At 29.6% G+C, this 18,110-nt stretch overlaps 2 protein-coding genes across 2 annotated transcripts in view; both read right to left on the minus strand.

The window, feature by feature from the left end:
- Window positions 1-1,933: 1,933 nt before the first annotated feature.
- Window positions 1,934-2,783, minus strand: LOC111640506. The gene is made up of 3 exons (XM_023386517.1): window positions 2,662-2,783; window positions 2,305-2,449; window positions 1,934-2,210 (listed from the first exon to the last, which is right to left on the minus strand). The coding sequence occupies exons 1-3, from the start codon at window positions 2,766-2,768 to the stop codon at window positions 2,067-2,069; spliced, it is 396 nt and encodes a 131-aa protein (XP_023242285.1). The 5' UTR covers window positions 2,769-2,783; the 3' UTR covers window positions 1,934-2,066.
- Window positions 2,784-14,932: 12,149 nt separating this feature from the next.
- Window positions 14,933-18,110, minus strand: part of LOC111640511 (neurotactin-like) — a 31,906-nt gene continuing 28,728 nt past the window's right edge. Inside the window, exons 6-8 of the mRNA XM_023386523.1 lie at window positions 16,772-16,843; window positions 16,513-16,694; window positions 14,933-16,107 (exon numbers count right to left, since the gene is read on the minus strand). Of these exons, the coding sequence (XP_023242291.1) occupies window positions 15,688-16,107; window positions 16,513-16,694; window positions 16,772-16,843 (674 nt within the window). The 3' untranslated portion in view covers window positions 14,933-15,687. The remainder of the gene's footprint in view (window positions 16,108-16,512; window positions 16,695-16,771; window positions 16,844-18,110) is intronic.

Below are 18,110 nucleotides of genomic sequence, written 5' to 3' on the forward strand. Positions count from 1 at the left end.
AATAAGAATTAAAATGTATTTATATTTTTTTATTAATCTGAATAAGAAATATTTTAAAATATAAAAGTACAACGAATAAAATCTTTTGAAATATTTCAATTTGTGTAAAAACCCTAATAGNATTGCGTGTAAACCATATTATGGAAAAGGACCACCCCTGAATCTTCTAGGGACCTCTGAAGGTCTTAATCCTCCGCTACACTTATACTTTAATTTCTATTAATTTTTAAAATCAATTTTTTAAAATATTGTTACAAAATTATAAACTAAATAAAGATTTGCATCGCTTTCATCCTAAAAATCTTGATATAAATCTTAAAAACTAACATAATATTAATTAATTTTTATAAAAAACTAAGTGTTAAAGAAATAAATATTATATTAAAGTTATATATAAATATCATATATTATTATAATAAGTATATAATAGTATAATATATATCTACATATATAAAAAATTTAAAATATGTATGTATGTAAGACAAAGGATCTATATTGTTTAACGTATCCGCACCAAATGAGGCATGGATATTCTTCAACACACTAGAAAAAATACTGTGGGGCCTCTCCCAATAACCCCTAAAGCCCACTTCCTCTTAATTTAAGCCCTAGCAACACCAGGCACACGCATCTACTCTTCAACTCCTTAAAAATACTGTAGAAAATACAACCAGCCCTCATTCACCTAATGTCACCCCCTGAAAAGTCAGAGCAACATCACCTATATGTTATAAACCATTATATAGTTATAAATTAATATTTTAAATAAAATAAATAAATTTATTTATTTATTTAATTTTTATTTTATTTATTTATTTATTTAATTTTTATGTCAAATCTACGCCAAATATAAATTAAGTTCGATGCCCTCAGTTAAATTTATGGCTCTTTCATTCCTCACTTAAATTAGTTTAGTCTCCTATTAATGGATATTGATTATCTTGTTTGGTAAAGTTGCCTGGAAGGTAATCTCTTAATTTCCGAATTGCTTCTTTACACAGAAGAGCCAGCAGGCCCTCCTGTCATAAGGCCCGGCCTCACATTTACAGGACCCCATAACATTGATTTTTGAGCTCCTCTAAATGTGAGGCGCAAGTCAAATTATTGGTGAAGGCATCACATATAAACTTCCAAAGTAATTTATTCATTAATTACAAACATTCTCGTTATTTTCAAATTTTATTACTTTAAATCTCCAATTTTAACATTTTTTATTGCCGTTTTGTTATTTTTAATATACTGAAGGCCGCAGAAAGGGCCTTTTTCCATTTTTTTTAGACTTGATTATAAAGTATATAATAAAAAATTGGTTTATTTATGATTTGTTTTAATAATAAGTTAAATTAAAAATATCTTCAAAAATAATTAAAAAAGAGGCTTTTTAATACCTCATAAAACTTTACTTTTCCAATTTTAGAGCTGTTATTCGTTAAAAATGTCTATTTTTGTTTTAAATATTCAAAAAATCCAATCAAAGTTTGCCTTTCTGACTTTTTCTTTACTAAAACACTTAATTTATTTATCCGTCATTTTTATTGGTTTGTTATTTTGATAGGCGGAGTCTATTCTTATTGTCATGACGACCAAGAAATGTTTTACTTTATGTCACGTGATTTTGCGTGTCATGTGATCATGAAAACCAAAATTCTAGAAAATTCATAATTTATAAATAAATCCAAAAAAGCACGTCGAAAAAACAATCGTCGCGATCAACAATTAATTAATAAATTATAACAGAATTGCGTGTAAACCATTTAAAGAAACGTAATATAAAAAATAAACTATTTAAATAAGAATTAAATTGTATAAGAATTAGAATAAGAATTAAAATGTATTTATATTTTTTTATTAATCTGAATAAGAAATATTTTAAAATATAAAAGTACAACGAATAAAATCTTTTGAAATATTTCAATTTGTGTAAAAACCCTAATAGATGGCAGCACCGTCCGAGCATGGACGAAAGCAAGGGTTTGGGAGGTGATGTACTTCTATTGTGGCTGCGCTCAGTAAAGCGTTAAGCTAGTTAAACTTAATTGTCGCGGACGAGAAAAACTTGAAAAAATCTAAAGCCTAAGGGATTTTGATTTATATAACAACAATCTGTCTCTGGCTGAGATATTATTGACATTAGTTGGAAGAATTGTTGACATTAGATGCTGTGTGATTCTTGCTGATCTTCTTGGTTTCATGTACGAGTTCCAATCCGCCTAATAAAATCAAAAACAACACACAAAGAAAGAAAACATTAAAATAAACATTGTTAGACTTTTAATAAGATTAATGTCACTGATCGATACTCACCTGACAGGTCAATTTTGTTCCATTAAGTTTGTGCTTTCGATAATAGAGTACAATCGACTCCAAATATGGGAATGGAAATGACTTCAGATAATATAAATCGTTGACAATGACAATTGTATGATGTTTTATGTCTCCGTTTCTACATCTACAATGAATTTTTGTATTGCATAATTCTTGTTAAACCGCAAACATAAAGAAATAATGTATAAATTTGAAGAATAAAACGAAATTAACAGAAATTTACAACTGTATTATAGCTAAATTCTACTTATTTGTGAAGATAATTAAATAATTTAACAGAAAATTTAAAGTTAATTAGTGTAAATATTTAAAAATTATTATAATTCATTCACTTACTTGAGAGCTAAACCGATTCTTTCCCTTTTCAAATCCTCGTAAATAATAAATGTTCCTGGCCAATTGTTTCTGTTGGATAAAATTAAATTTACTTCTTCTTTACTCATTATAACTGGGTCCAATCTGTACAAATAATTAAGTATTCATATAAAATCACTTTAAAATTAATTTTTTTAATAAGTAATTTGTTCTATTTTGGCGATATATGTCATTATAACAACCTTTATGTCATCGAGGACCGATTATAAAACATTGTTTTTAGATATGACTCATATTGTTTTTACATTCAAGGTCGAATGATAATATACCTTCATAAATCAGTATTGTAAATTGTCATAACTAAATCTAAATTTGCATTTGAAGCAATAACGAAAGGCCTATTGCATAAATTCCAGATCAATTTAATTGTTTCTATAGAAGTTGCAGAGTGGGTTCGTTGACACCGAGACAAGAATTGGGGGTGGAAAAAAATACAAAAAGATAAAAAAAAAGCTGACGACTTTTCATAGGTGTGAGGTACATACCTAGCTACACGCATGCTCCACGCAGACAATAGAAATAAAGGTTGTGTTGTATGACCTTGATGTAACAACCCTCTCTGAATCAGATCTTTTGAGATCGGAGATTGACAACTTAACGTTACTTGCCATTCGGCCTAACAATAAATTGGATAGTGTAAAAATAAAATTAAACGTGCCAAATGTGTAATTTTTTCCCATTTTTTTTTATTTTCCTGAAGCGAGAATTTATATTTAAATAAATAAATAAAAAATAATGAGCTGTTTCTTCCTGCTGTCGTTCAAAATGAGAGCATCTGGTGACATTATCCAATTGTCCTAAATTCGATCGAGCGAATTATAATCGTTATTGATCAGTTGATCAATTGATCAACTGATAAATTTTTAGTATTTTAAAAAAATATATAATTTTAATTACACATTTCATTTTAAAATATTCATATTAAGCAATCGACTGAAAGTTAATTATTCTTTATTATAAATATAGTATATAATAATCAGTTATATTTTAAAATTAATTTTAATAAATATCGTAACAATTCTTTGATAGAATTTATAAATTATTTTCCTTATTGTTTTTATGAACCAAGAGATTTTTAAGATTTTAATGGATAAATATTAAAATTGTGCTTTTATATTTCAAATTAATTTCTATTATGATTAAAGAAAATGCCAAATATTATTATATGAGAGCTTACCGATACTTTACATACACGTAGGTTAGCCCATAAATCAGTTAACCATGTTTTGTGTATTCTAGAGATACTTGTGAATATGAATCCTAAGCTGAATTTAGAGTAATATGCTTTAGTTTTATAGATTTGGTGAAACAGGTAATTAAAAACATATGCAACACCTAGGTATCCAGCTATTGAACCATCAGAAACTGCTAATCTCCAGTTAACTGATTTTTGGACCACCCTCTATAAATATTCAGATATTTACATATTTACTAAACTTTAAATAATTNGGTGACATTATCCAATTGTCCTAAATTCGATCGAGCGAATTATAATCGTTATTGATCAGTTGATCAATTGATCAACTGATAAATTTTTAGTATTTTAAAAAAATATATAATTTTAATTACACATTTCATTTTAAAATATTCATATTAAGCAATCGACTGAAAGTTAATTATTCTTTATTATAAATATAGTATATAATAATCAGTTATATTTTAAAATTAATTTTAATAAATATCGTAACAATTCTTTGATAGAATTTATAAATTATTTTCCTTATTGTTTTTATGAACCAAGAGATTTTTAAGATTTTAATGGATAAATATTAAAATTGTGCTTTTATATTTCAAATTAATTTCTATTATGATTAAAGAAAATGCCAAATATTATTATATGAGAGCTTACCGATACTTTACATACACGTAGGTTAGCCCATAAATCAGTTAACCATGTTTTGTGTATTCTAGAGATACTTGTGAATATGAATCCTAAGCTGAATTTAGAGTAATATGCTTTAGTTTTATAGATTTGGTGAAACAGGTAATTAAAAACATATGCAACACCTAGGTATCCAGCTATTGAACCATCAGAAACTGCTAATCTCCAGTTAACTGATTTTTGGACCACCCTCTATAAATATTCAGATATTTACATATTTACTAAACTTTAAATAATTAATTCTATTTAAGATAGAATGTCTTTAAACCCCTCTCAAAATAACATCAACAACATACTGCTGTATATTACAATAAGAATTAAAATGTATTTATATTTTTTTATTAATCTGAATAAGAAATATTTTAAAATATAAAAGTACAACGAATAAAATCTTTTGAAATATTTCAATTTGTGTAAAAACCCTAATAGATGGCAGCACCGTCCGAGCATGGACGAAAGCAAGGGTTTGGGAGGTGATGTACTTCTATTGTGGCTGCGCTCAGTAAAGCGTTAAGCTAGTTAAACTTAATTGTCGCGGACGAGAAAAACTTGAAAAAATCTAAAGCCTAAGGGATTTTGATTTATATAACAACAATCTGTCTCTGGCTGAGATATTATTGACATTAGTTGGAAGAATTGTTGACATTAGATGCTGTGTGATTCTTGCTGATCTTCTTGGTTTCATGTACGAGTTCCAATCCGCCTAATAAAATCAAAAACGACACACAAAGAAAGAAANATATTTGGAAATGAGACTAAGAGAAAATATATTTTATATACATTCTCTTATTCTCATTGTATATAAAATCATATAAAACTCACCTTAATTTCTCTTCTGCATATGAATTTAATTTAAGTTTGGAAGAGATATTAGAGCCCATGTCGCTGTGACAAAATGAACAGTGACTAATTTGAGTCTATCCATGCTGCTGTTCTGAGGAGTATGTAAAGGCCAGTCACATCTGTAGGTCATTGATATTATTAGGTTAAGAGGACGAAGACAAGTTACATATGATCTATTCGTTTTCTGTAAAAGCGAATGAAGTTTGTTGAACGAATTGTATCTGCCCCTTGGCTCCATTTTGTCCTCTATATTTTACACATTCGGTATACAAAGAAACTTGAAAGAGAATTTTTTTCCTCTATTTAATAAACTTCAAATTCTTATTCACTTTTTCTGATGCTTAAAAAATTTATTTTTTAAAATTAAATTAAATTAAACAATGTAATGTTTAATTTTTATTAACATTTTTCGAATATTTTATTAATGAATATAACCTCCAAACTACGACCGTTTTTTATGTTGCCATCGCTGTTCGTTGTTCACAGGTTGGTTGTGCTTTCGATAATAGAGTACAATCGACTCCAAATATTTAAAATAGTGTGAAATTTTTGTAATTAAATATTCTTAATAATTTCCTCGCAAAATTGTGTCTGGTAACTTAATCAAGAGCATTTTTTAACAATAGATTTTTGCTTAATAAGAACTATTTATTATAAATTTTTTAAAGTTACGAAAAAGTATTTATTGAATCTTTGCATTTTCCTGCAGATCCAAGCAAACATTTNAAAATTTTAGGTGGGGATTAATATTTAATGGAAGCACGTAAACAATATAAATTCCATAGAAATTGAATTCTATTTTTCAATTTATTTTATCTTCTTTCAATAGTTTTTTTTTGGAATAAAATATTCAATAAAAATATATTTCTATCTTGAAAATTTAAAATTTTCTTATGATTAAATTTTTTTGGATATAAACAACAAAATAAATTATACACAATTTACATTACATATAATCAGTTTTTCTCATAAGCTCTAATTATAATATTTAATTAAAAGGGCTGAGGCCATTTATTTTTATGAGGTCCTAGCAAAAAATTGTATTATATTTTTTAGGTAATGAAATTTGACAAAATTTAATAAAAATTTTAAAGATATCTTCCTTAGTACACAAAAAATTCAATGAAATAAATACCATGAAGCATCTGTAGATGTGAGGCCTGAGCTAAATGTTTCTACTAGCTTCCCTGTGTGGAGCCTTGTTTTAAATTAATATTTTATTTAAAATATTTAAGACTTTTGAATGAAATTTACAGCTTCCTCATCGTTTTCTTTATTAATTTATGTTTTTAGTTTATAAAATTATAACATGTTATTGTTAGAGAGTCTTTAGGGAAAAGTGCAAAGAGTGTTAACCTCTTGTTATCCTAAACAAAAAGGAACTACAGTTTAGAATGACAGATCGAGGATAATGTTATAAACAATAAGGAAATATATATTTATAAGCCTTAATCTTAGACTAATGATTGACTTAACAATTATTTGTGAAGATTTAAATACTTAGCACTGTAATTTATCAAGTATCTAGTGAATGTGGGAAAGAATAATGTATAAGATGCATAAAAACTTGTAAAGATTGCTGATTTTTTTAAATCAAATTTTATAAGAAAGAACACGGGATTCGTTGTAAATTATATGAAATTTCTATTAGAAGGCTCCTCAGAAATTAAAACCACTTAAACACTTCGTACTCACCATGTAAACAGGCTAAACAATGGCAACGTATGGAAGAAAATGGTGAATATAAGTTGAACAAAGGAATTACAGATGAAGAAGGCTTTGAGGGACGATATCTCCTGGAAGAGGAATTTTGTTTGGCATATTTTGAGAAGGAAAAGTTTATTGAGAAAAATAACGGAAGGGTAAAATGTGTGGATAAAGAGGAAGAGATTAAAAATAGTGATTTGATTTAGAAAAAAGGGAGTTATCAAGACCTGGAAAAGGTCTAGGAGCGTGCAAAATGGAGGAATGGATAGATTGATCTTTGGATGTACTACGTACAATACAACAAAAAAGAAAAAATAGCGAAATTTTAAACGAATCTTAGTGGTAAACAATTAAAAAATATACATCATAATCATTTTTTGATATTATATTACTTTAAAGCAGTAAAGAAAAAATAATTTAATTAATGCGTAAGTCAGATTCCATCGCAAAAATTTCTATTCAAAGAAAAATTTGTGGAATATTTTTTTTATCATAGCGTGCTCCGAAACATTTTCAGTTTAGAAGAAAATTTTTTAAATATTTAGGAATAAATTATTATTATGTTTAAAATAAAAATTGCAGGGTGTTCTGCTGTAATTCCTTTGCATTACATCAATTCTCCGCACGTTTTTTTTTCTTATTTCATAAATCAATGTTATAAGCAAGGAAAATGTGATGCACGTATGTTTGTAGAGCCATTTACGTTGACGTGGAAAGAAATATTGTATATAATACTACTGAAAATAGTAGAAAATTTCAGCATATTATAAAATAAACATGAATTTTTCGAAGGAAATTTAAACCTATGTAAATTGAATTCATACCAAATATCCAGAGAGCTTGGAATTAAAGGTTTTGTTGGGTTTTTTATAACTGTATGAGATGTTATACACTTTATTTTTAATGTACATGATAAAAAATAAATAAAAACTAATGTGAAAACGATACTCATAATCACTATTATTCTAATTTAAAATTGCAACAATTACAAAAGTCAAGGGCCTTTTTTGAGGGCTCGGTCCATTAAAAAAAAAAAAAAAAAGCCAAACTTAAATCTTCGTAAATGTAAAGATGTGGAAATTAAGGCCTTTTACAAGAGACAAACAGAATCACTTAGTATGAGGCCTCGTGTTTACGAGCACCTGAAAAACATTTATTACATATTATTCATTATTTTATTGCATTTTTTAAATGCAAATTTTAGGTAATTTTTAACGTTTTGTAGTTCTTAGTACACTAAGTAGCTCGGACCTTTCTCGATGTCTGAGAGGCCTTAATTACAGATCCATCGTGCAAACGATGTGCTAATGCTTTAAAAAAAATTATTTAAATAGTAATTTAAAACTTGATTATATAAAATTACTTTTCTTAAAAATTACTTTTATAAATTGGACTCTGTCTATAGAATGCATAAAATGGGTACGAAATTCTACTGATTTAGTGTCCTTATATTATTTATATTTTCATTAAATTAATGTTATTATAAAAATATGTAAAACATTAAAAATAATACAAAAAATAATATCGTTATTGAATAATTCCATAGGGCCAGCTGCTATGTTCCTTCATTCAAGAATGAAGAAATCTAGCAGCTGCATTAAGATGTAGGCCTATACATTTTTAAAATTAGTGGTGAATTAAATAACTTATAAAATATATTAAGTTTGCTATATCATATGATATTTTATAATAAATTTATGCAATTTTTTTATGAACAAATTTTGTGACGTAACGATCAAATAAACGCATGAATAATGTCAACAAATTTATGGATGAATGGATGAATAAACCCAATAAAACTAGTGAGACAAATGTGTATTGACCTACATTTTATAATTCATTAATTATTACTTCCAGTGAATAATAATTAATACATAATTTAAATTTATAATCGTGACAAAAATATGATTTTATTCTAATTTTACAAAGGCCCAGATAGAGAGACAGTAGGATCAAATGGTCCTACTACCTCTCTATCTGGGCCTTAGGAAGCGCCATATAAAAATTAAAATTATGAATTTAATTCATAATTTTAATCATTATATCGCGCTTCTTAAGTAGCGCTATCCTCGCAAAGCACTAGTGAATAATCGTCAACGGATCTTCTCCATAAATAATGGGTTATTGTAATTGAAGTATCCCTATTCAACGCTATCTAGACAGATATTTATCATTCCAAATGCAACCAAATCGGGTATAGTGACATTTTAGGGTATTCTTAAGACATTTCCGTAACAAAACTTAGCACCACAGTTTGCCACTATGGCACTTTTAGTACCGCAAGCAATAAACATTTTATTTGTACAAGACAATTGTACTGTACGGAGACTTTAGTGATGTAGGCAATATTGCTCGTTTGGTACCCATTCTTAAGGTATAAAACCCAAAGGCGATAAACAGTTTGTTCAACGGCCTATTGTAATAGATACTCTGTGATGCTTCCTTCTCGCATGCTATACTGTCTTTCGAAGCTGTCGAGCACGCAGATGTCCTCGATAAACCATGCCTTTTAAGTGTCCTTATTTCCAAAAATCACCCCGATCAAAAGCGCCAAAATTGCCGTAATGGTGAGTTTTGATACTATTTATTTTCCTTAAGGAAGTGTCTTTTGGGTATCCTGAAATGCCATCATAGTAGATTTGAACTTCTAAATACCGTATTTATTCTGCCCTCAATAAACAACAGATACCCTCTAATAGGCAGGCGCCATCTACAGTAGAACCCTGTTAAGAGGTTTTTGTAGAGACCACTCTGAAAAAACTTCTTAGTCAGAAAACCTCTTATGCAGGAATTATAAAACAAATCATTTTTTATATGTATAATCAATTTTATTTCTATATTAAGGTATTATAACATAGCATGGTGTAACAGTAGAATAGTAAGAAGCATTGATTACAGCAGGTGACGAAGTGACTGGTGTCAATATGACATGTCAATAGTTAATGAACAGGGAGTATGGTCAAAACAATAAGACGCCAGCTAATTTAGCAACCACCTCAGGTGTGCAGATGTTTGATATACGAGTACAATATGGCGAACATCTGGAGTTACTTTACCAAAACATTACTATTTTTATAAGTAATAAACTTATGGTAAAGAAAAAATACAGTAGAGTCTCGAAAACTCGGCACTCGATAACCCGGCAGTCCGGATAACTCGGTCACACCCTGGCATGGCAAAAAATCCTTACTTAATTAATTTTCATTATAGACAGCTTTATGCCTCATAAAGTATTTTTTTGAGGTCTGTCTTTTCAGGTAAATTACTGTACGCAGTGTATTCATTAATTTTCATTTTCATGTAGTAAAGGCTCTATGCCTTCATAAAGGACGTACTTTTCCTTTGTTTAAGGGTATTTGGGCAGTTTATTCTCTGTTGTATTCTCAAGTAAACAATACATACAAGTACAGTACAGTATTTTCTGAGGAAACACTCATACTTATTTTTTTTAACCCCATTTCCGATAACCCGGCATTTTCACAAACTCGGCCACCCTTCGGTCCACATTAGGCCGAGTTTTCGAAACTCTACTGTATTACGATTTGTCTCTAGCAGAAAGTGGGTAAAATATAGTCGATGTGATCGATATTTTGAAATTTCTTACACGAGAAAACTTGTTAAGTGGATGCGGGAAATTTTAACACATCTTATGGTCATGGGCGTAGCGAGGGGGAGCCTGGGTGGGCACGGCTCCTCCCAGGGAACCTGGTGCCCCCCCCCCAGGAAATCGCAGCCGAAAAAGTGTTGAGTCGATTTGTAAACACCTAAAGCTAAAATAAAAGTTTTGAATACTAAAAAAAAGGTGAACGGCTTGTTCGGTGCCCAATAATGAACAATAATTTGAAATAATTCAATTTTGTGTCAGGTTGGCCTCCACTAGGCCCCCATAACAAAACTCTGGCTACGCCCATGCTTATGGTGTAAATGCCAGGACCTCCGGAGAAATTGGACTTCTTATTCGAGAAAACTTCTTAGGCGGACACTTCTTAAACGAGTTGTACTGTATGAGTTTTTTTTTCAGCTTGCGCTGTTTTATAGAGGGCGTATGTTGTTTCTATTCGTTTATAATGATCGTACCCAATTATAAACATACAACGAAATGATGAATAAATCTCGTTAACTTTTTTCACTTTATTAGTCGATCAACGGCGCAGCACACACACACAACACACGCATACACATTACAAATAGAGGGCGCTGTTTATTAGAATAAATATGACATCTCTGTATATAGCATCAAATACAGGGACGGATTTCGGGAGTGGTAAATCGCTTCACAGACATTTTTTTAAAATTTGTATAATGGGTATCAACCACTAATTGGTTATAATCCTGCTTAATTGTCAGCAGTCTCCAAACTTTCCCTAGACATAATCCATCGGGTATTAATCGCTATTTTAATGAGAACTGATGTTTAAACTATGGTATAACCTCTGCTTAGATCATATTAATTCTTTTTTTAAATCTTAATCAGCATTCATGTAAGGTAGATATTGTAATCGTATCGAATTTTAGATCTTCAGATTTTGATGTAGGCACAAATTGTGGTCTCTATAATACGTTTTTACTTTTTTCGCGATGATATCTGTGTAAATGTACGCACATATATCTTAAAGTTTTATTAAATGGCTTAACATGAAATTTTATATTTAAACTTTTTTTATTAATACCTTTTGAGGCTCGACTCGAACGCATTAATGACTGTATTCACTAACAAACAGTCGAAGTTGAAGTTAACCAATCAGAACTCGTGTACTTAAAGTAAAATGAATGCTGATTGATCGACTTCGAATCAACTCCGTTGGTGGATTCGCTTTAATATTGATTCGACTCGACTTTCCACTTAAAAATGTTTAGTGACACGATCCAGCAGAAAAAAAAAACTCGCTACTATTTAGAAGTATTTTATATCATTTTACATTTTACGTTCCAAAATTATGATGATCTTTTCAATTACAGTAGAGCGTCGTTTATCCGAAAGTCAATTATCCAAAAGAATTCCAGTCGGCAAATTTAAATTTTCGCCAGTGCTGTGGGGCTGCAATCTTTGGCTATGTCTTGAGCTACTCAAATATTTTACGTTTTTGATACTAAATTAACTTCTGAAGTATATTTTTTTTATTGTTTTTATATTTTTCAATATATTTATTTTGTTTGTACAAAATAAAAAAATAATTTTTAACGTTACAATAGTCTTTGTTAGGCTTAACATCGACGAAAATTCAACGCAAAGCGACACGCAACGGAGAAAAATTTCAACATGGGATAGGTTAATATGTTTTTTCGTACATAATCGGTTATCCGAAATATCGATTTACCGAACAACCCCAGTCCCTAATTGATTCGAATAAACGACGCTCTACTGTATTTCCGCAAAGATTACACGAACTGATACTCACAGATTACATCATTGACGATTAAAAAGTTTAGGAATTGGCCAACCATTTGCAATAAGGAAAGAAGATTTACTAAAAACTTTTCACGAAACACGCGACATTATGTAAAATAGATGCTATGGATTTCATAAATTAAACTTTTCAATAAATCTAAGACAAAGTGCAATCTTTGTGGGAGAAATTGCAAAGATCTCATTTTCTCTGAATGCTTCAATGGAGTTTAAAAACAGAATAGACATATTTGTCGAGATTAATGCACTATAGTCTGCCCAGCGAAAGAGCAGACACGAGTCAGTTTCAATGGGAAGCGTCTATATCAGATAAAAAGGGTAGAAGGGAATGTGGGAGTTGGCACACGGATCACGTTAATAAAATTTGTAAAAAGAGTAAAACTAAAAATAATAATAATAATAATAATAATATTAACATTTATGTATCTTCTTCCATCCCTTTCATCTGACGTAGACTCTTCCGGCTCAGGCTATCTCGTGTCTACTCTTTCGCTGGGCAGACTATAATCACTTCTAATCCTAAATAAAATAATCTCAAATAAAATAAAACGCAGAGTCACTAATCCTTTATCAGTGCCGTAATTATCTCTTCGTGCGCCCTGTGTAAGATTTTATTTTTGGCTACACGGTTTTTTTTGAAAAAATGTTTAAAAAAATACAAATATGATAGAAATGATCGGTTAATTTTTAATATTAACCGAAAACCTTAAGGAATAAGCGACAAAATTTAAAATTTGTAAATGAAAATGTAATACAGAAAAATTTTTGATAGTCCGTTTCTGATTCCCCTTTTGTCCTGTGCCCTCTACACCCGGTGCTCTACAGGACGATGCCTAATTATGGCACCGTCCTGAATTTTAAATATCTTCATACTTAATCAATAATGTTCAAATTTGGTAAGTAAGAATCTTCTAAACGATTTATGTGTTAACCAAACATGATAATTTTTTCGGATTTCTGGGAACGCATTATAAAGTCTCTCCAATATGCCTCTGCAGTTAATTCAGTTTTTCTTTGACTTTGTTTTATGGTGTTTTATAGTCGCCCCCTCAGGATTATAATCTTGATTTACTCTCCGATTAAATAAGGGATGCTTTAATTACGATCACGCGGTATTTTAGGACAATTGACTTTGAAATAGCTGAAAGCTCTATCAGAAAAGATGTGTATCAACTAAGTGTAGCTAATTGTTTGGCCCACTATTCACCGAGTGGATGAAACTACCGAACATTGGTCGTGGGTTCGGCCTGGGCAAAGGATTAGCTACCGGGTTTTCTTCAGGTTTGTAACACCTAAATCGGGGTCAGTTTGCCATCATTTTGTATCCAAGTAATGAATTTTAATAGAATTTACATTTTTAATTTAAAAATTACTGACAAAATCGTATGCATATATCTGTATGTTTAATTCATCATATATTATACCGTAAATTCAAAAAATATATTGTTTATAATTAACTTTTTCTTTAGATAAACGGTATAAATGTGTAAATTAATCGATGGCCTGATTTATACGTAAAAGATGCATTCCTTTGTCAGAATAGTGTGCACTTTACGTCAATTTTGTACTTTCCGTTAAAAATATGTAGCAATGACATCAAATTGGCGTAATAAAACTATACTATCCTGAATGTCCTTAATTTAAATAAGCTGCAACTTGGGCCTCACGTTTTCAATTTACTGATATTTGGTAGAAGAAAAGTGCCTCTTATACAGTATATTATAACTTGAAGCCACGACAAATTGATAGAATTGATGAAATAAAGCGATCTGCCAAGGGAATGCCACCTGAGAGAACTTTTATGGCTCTTAATTAAGTGAAGAACAGAAAAATCCAGTTGCTCAGGTGCGAACCCACGATCACCACAAGTGTTCAGTGGTTTTATCTACTAGTGGGACAAGTCTAAATGCGTCCCAATTCATTAAATTATGCCATAATTAAACACGAAAACTAAGCAATCATTGAAGTTCTTACAGTAAAAACATACTTTATTGAAAATTCGTACAAAATACACACATATTTTAAGTTATATATATATATATTTATATATATATAAATTTCGGAACAAACCATATCAATCTACAAATTCACATTCACAAAAACACAATATAAATTGACTATATACATTGTTCGATTATATTATTAAGTACAAAAATTTCATTTAAAAACTTGTATAACAATATAAATGCTAAAAAAATCAATAATAAGCGCTTATGGCCCCTTTTAATGCAAAGACATAAGAATAAATATCGAAAAATTTAATTTAAAAAATAATATGTATGTATATATATATATATATATATAAATTTCTTATCTTAAGAATGCCCTTTTGTTTATAAAAGAATGTTTACAATTATTTTTAATGTATAAAGGAAGAAATTTATTTATTTTTTTGTGTAGAGGATGTTATTTTAATATAAATAATTTTTTAAAAAATTTAATTTTTAATATTTTAATTGAAAATATTGCCATGCAATCGAGGAAAAAATTGCATCTATTTAACTGACCTGATGAATTGGACGGCACTGGACAAATTATCAAATAACATAGATTTATGCACATATCCTACAAATTACATTCATGTTCTTTTTTTAAGTATAAAAAAACATTTTATTTCAATATAAAATTGAAATAAAATTCAATTAAAAAAAATCTATTAAAAAATTTTTTTTCAGATGCCTTCTTCATCTGAAATTTCCAGATTTTCATCTGAAACTTAAATAATAATTTTCATTAAAAATACCCTTTTAAAAATGTCGTGTTTCTTTTATAAATATTATAAGAATTTTAATTAATTTATTTAAATTTTTTAAAAAATTTTATCTTAATTTTAATGTTTTAGAAAAGATTTGGCAGATGGTAGCACAGATTGGATGAAATTTCATTAGTTTCAATTAAGGTATTCTCTGTTGAAAAATCCTGAAAAACGTCTTCAAATTTTATTAAATTTCTGTTGGTTAATTCTTAAAAATTTCCGATAAGTACCAATATTTTGTGCGTTGATGAGAAAATTAATAATATATTGAGCACTGACCATCCGCACTTGACTAGCAGCTGTAACATCCGCCAAAGCCTAAATTAGGATGGCATCCAAAGCAAATTTATGGTGCTTCCACCTGCCAAAAAAGAACTAAAACAATTATTAAATTTAGTTCGCGTATCCATATTTATAATCCAAATCTTCAGGCTTCCAAATATAGCAGTTCTTATAGGGTGCTGGATAACTTGTCATACTTTGCTTAATTGTGTTAACGTAACCTGTTGATTTCAATGGGGAACCATTAGCGTAAGGTTCGCCATTACGTACAAAATTATAAAAAATGTCTTGAATTACTGATTGGTATGCCTTATCTTTTTCGTTTAACTGAATGTAGTCACTAAGTAAACCAAAAATTGCGACGACGTCGATTCCGTGTATTGCCATTTGTAGTTCTTCAGCTTCGTCGCTCCACTTTAATGGTGCACTGGGTACATAATCAACAACATAAGTATATATGCCACTGTTGTTAAATTCTGAAAGCATCTCTGAAAGACTGTGAATGGGGCAAGTAATCCTAATATCCGATACCTAAAAAAAAAAAAAAAAATTATTTGTGTGGTATGATTGGTGCAATGGTAAAAAGCGCTTTATTGTCAATGGCACGTTATCCTATGAGCAAAAAGAGCAATTGCCTGGGCTCCCAAACCAATCTTTTATTACTATAGTAGGAATATCGAAATTTAAACTTAGTGTCATATCTGGGGACCCTAAACTATCACCGTGGCATAGGCGCAGTGCAGAACTTAACTCTCCAGAGATCGAGAAAACCAGAAAGCCAGAAAAATTCCTCCTCAAAAAATATCTGAAGTCAATACTGTACATGGAGCCCTCGAATTCAAATTTGCCCGCGCTCCATGAAGCTATAACGCGCCACTGTGATTGGAGCTCTTTACCATTGAACCAATCAAGACGATCTTTATAAACTTCACTTACCATTGTAGCAAATTCGATTTCAGGATTTGAACCTTCTTTCTTATAAAAATTCAATGTGGTTTCAGTCAGATTCGTACCAAAATTATCTAAATGTTTAGTAACGTAATCAGAAAATTGGGTCCAATTCCATGTATTTTTATCCGGAATTTCGATTTTTGGAGCTAATTCTTGAGCTGTGGAACCTTAAAAAATTGAATGAAATTTCTTAATTAAGTCAGATTTTATGAAAATTAATCCTTGTAATTAACTAAATCGTTACCTAAGACTATAGGAACTTGATTAAGATCTCCTTCTTTCCACATGTTGAATATTGAATCATACAAAATGATTCCTGAAAATTATCATTTATATTATTTTTTAAATATTTAGGAATAAATTATTATTATGTTTAAAATAAAAATTGCAGGGTGTTCTGCTGTAATTCCTTTGCATTACATCAATTCTCCGCACGTTTTTTTTTCTTATTTCATAAATCAATGTTATAAGCAAGGAAAATGTGATGCACGTATGTTNTACGAAAAATCCTGAAGAAGAGAGAAAAGCAATCGACATTAGACAGATTCTTTAACCCATTTCAAACGGAAAAAACATGACTAATAAAAATGCAAGACTGTGTATGTATGTATTTTTATTGTTACATATAAATAAACGTAGTAAGAAAATTTATATATTTTTTTATTTTTGGAAGTCTCCAGAACGAATTAATTAAATTCCCATTAAAACCTATGGTAAATCGATAATCGGTTAACGAACAAATTCTTGGAACGGATTATGTTCGTTATCCGATCACCCACTGTATACTATAACCTATACAAATTTCTTTGATATAATGTACGATGTAGAGTAAGTGAATACTTTTAATAAACTAATAATGGATCCATACAGTATATTATTAAATTGAATTTACTTTTATGTAATTACGTGTATTATATTTGTCGGATATCTGAAAATAGGGTGTGTATTATATGCCGGTGGATCCTCTTATTCGTCAGCATATACGGGAATTATTTTGTTTTGAATGGTTAAAAGTATGGAGAATCGTAATTATAGATATTGTTTCGGCTGTGTAACGTCGATAATTGCTTTTCTTCATACTCAAGTCTCCTTATTATGACAAGAATCGATAAATGCTTTGATGTAAATGGACAGCACTTTGAAAAATTGTCCTAATTTTTGTTTCTTGATTTTAAATATTGTACATTGGCATATTATTATATGCTGTTAATAAAATCGTTATGTTAAAACGTCTAACTGCTCTATTACTTATTCTGCATACATTTATTAAAGCTAAACACAACAAATTAGTCCACACTGGAAGGGGGGAGGAGGAGGTTATGACGGATCAGACAAGGAGGAGGGGGAGATAAAACTTCAATGGACGTCCGTTTTATTTCATTAAAGTTTTTATACAGTTTATGCATTTTATTATTCAAAAATGATAAAGATTCTGAGGGGATTAAGTTTTGTTGGATATCCAAAGAGAGGGGGAGGGGGTTATGGAAACATGGACAAACTGGTGGGAGGGGGGAGTAAAAATTTCAAAAAAAAAAATTGCAGATGTAATTTATGGACAGCCTCTTATACCATTAAGGGTATAA

The sequence above is a fragment of the Centruroides sculpturatus genome, unplaced genomic scaffold, assembly GCF_000671375.1.
Source record: "Centruroides sculpturatus isolate CEXI.00-Female unplaced genomic scaffold, Cexi_2.0 scaffold1233, whole genome shotgun sequence".
Taxonomy (NCBI): Eukaryota; Metazoa; Arthropoda; class Arachnida; order Scorpiones; family Buthidae; genus Centruroides; species Centruroides sculpturatus.

Bases quoted from the DNA above. Each gene is read 5' to 3' on its own strand.
- LOC111640506 (XM_023386517.1), bottom strand. From the start codon at position 2,768: ATGAGTAAAGAAGAAGTAAATTTAATTTTATCCAACAGAAACAATTGG. The intron at 2,450-2,661 runs GTAAGTGAATGA...AATTCATTGTAG, and splicing joins AGAATCGGTTTAGCTCTCAA to ATGTAGAAACGGAGACATAA. The intron at 2,211-2,304 runs GTGAGTATCGAT...TGATTTTATTAG, and splicing joins GAACAAAATTGACCTGTCAG to GCGGATTGGAACTCGTACAT.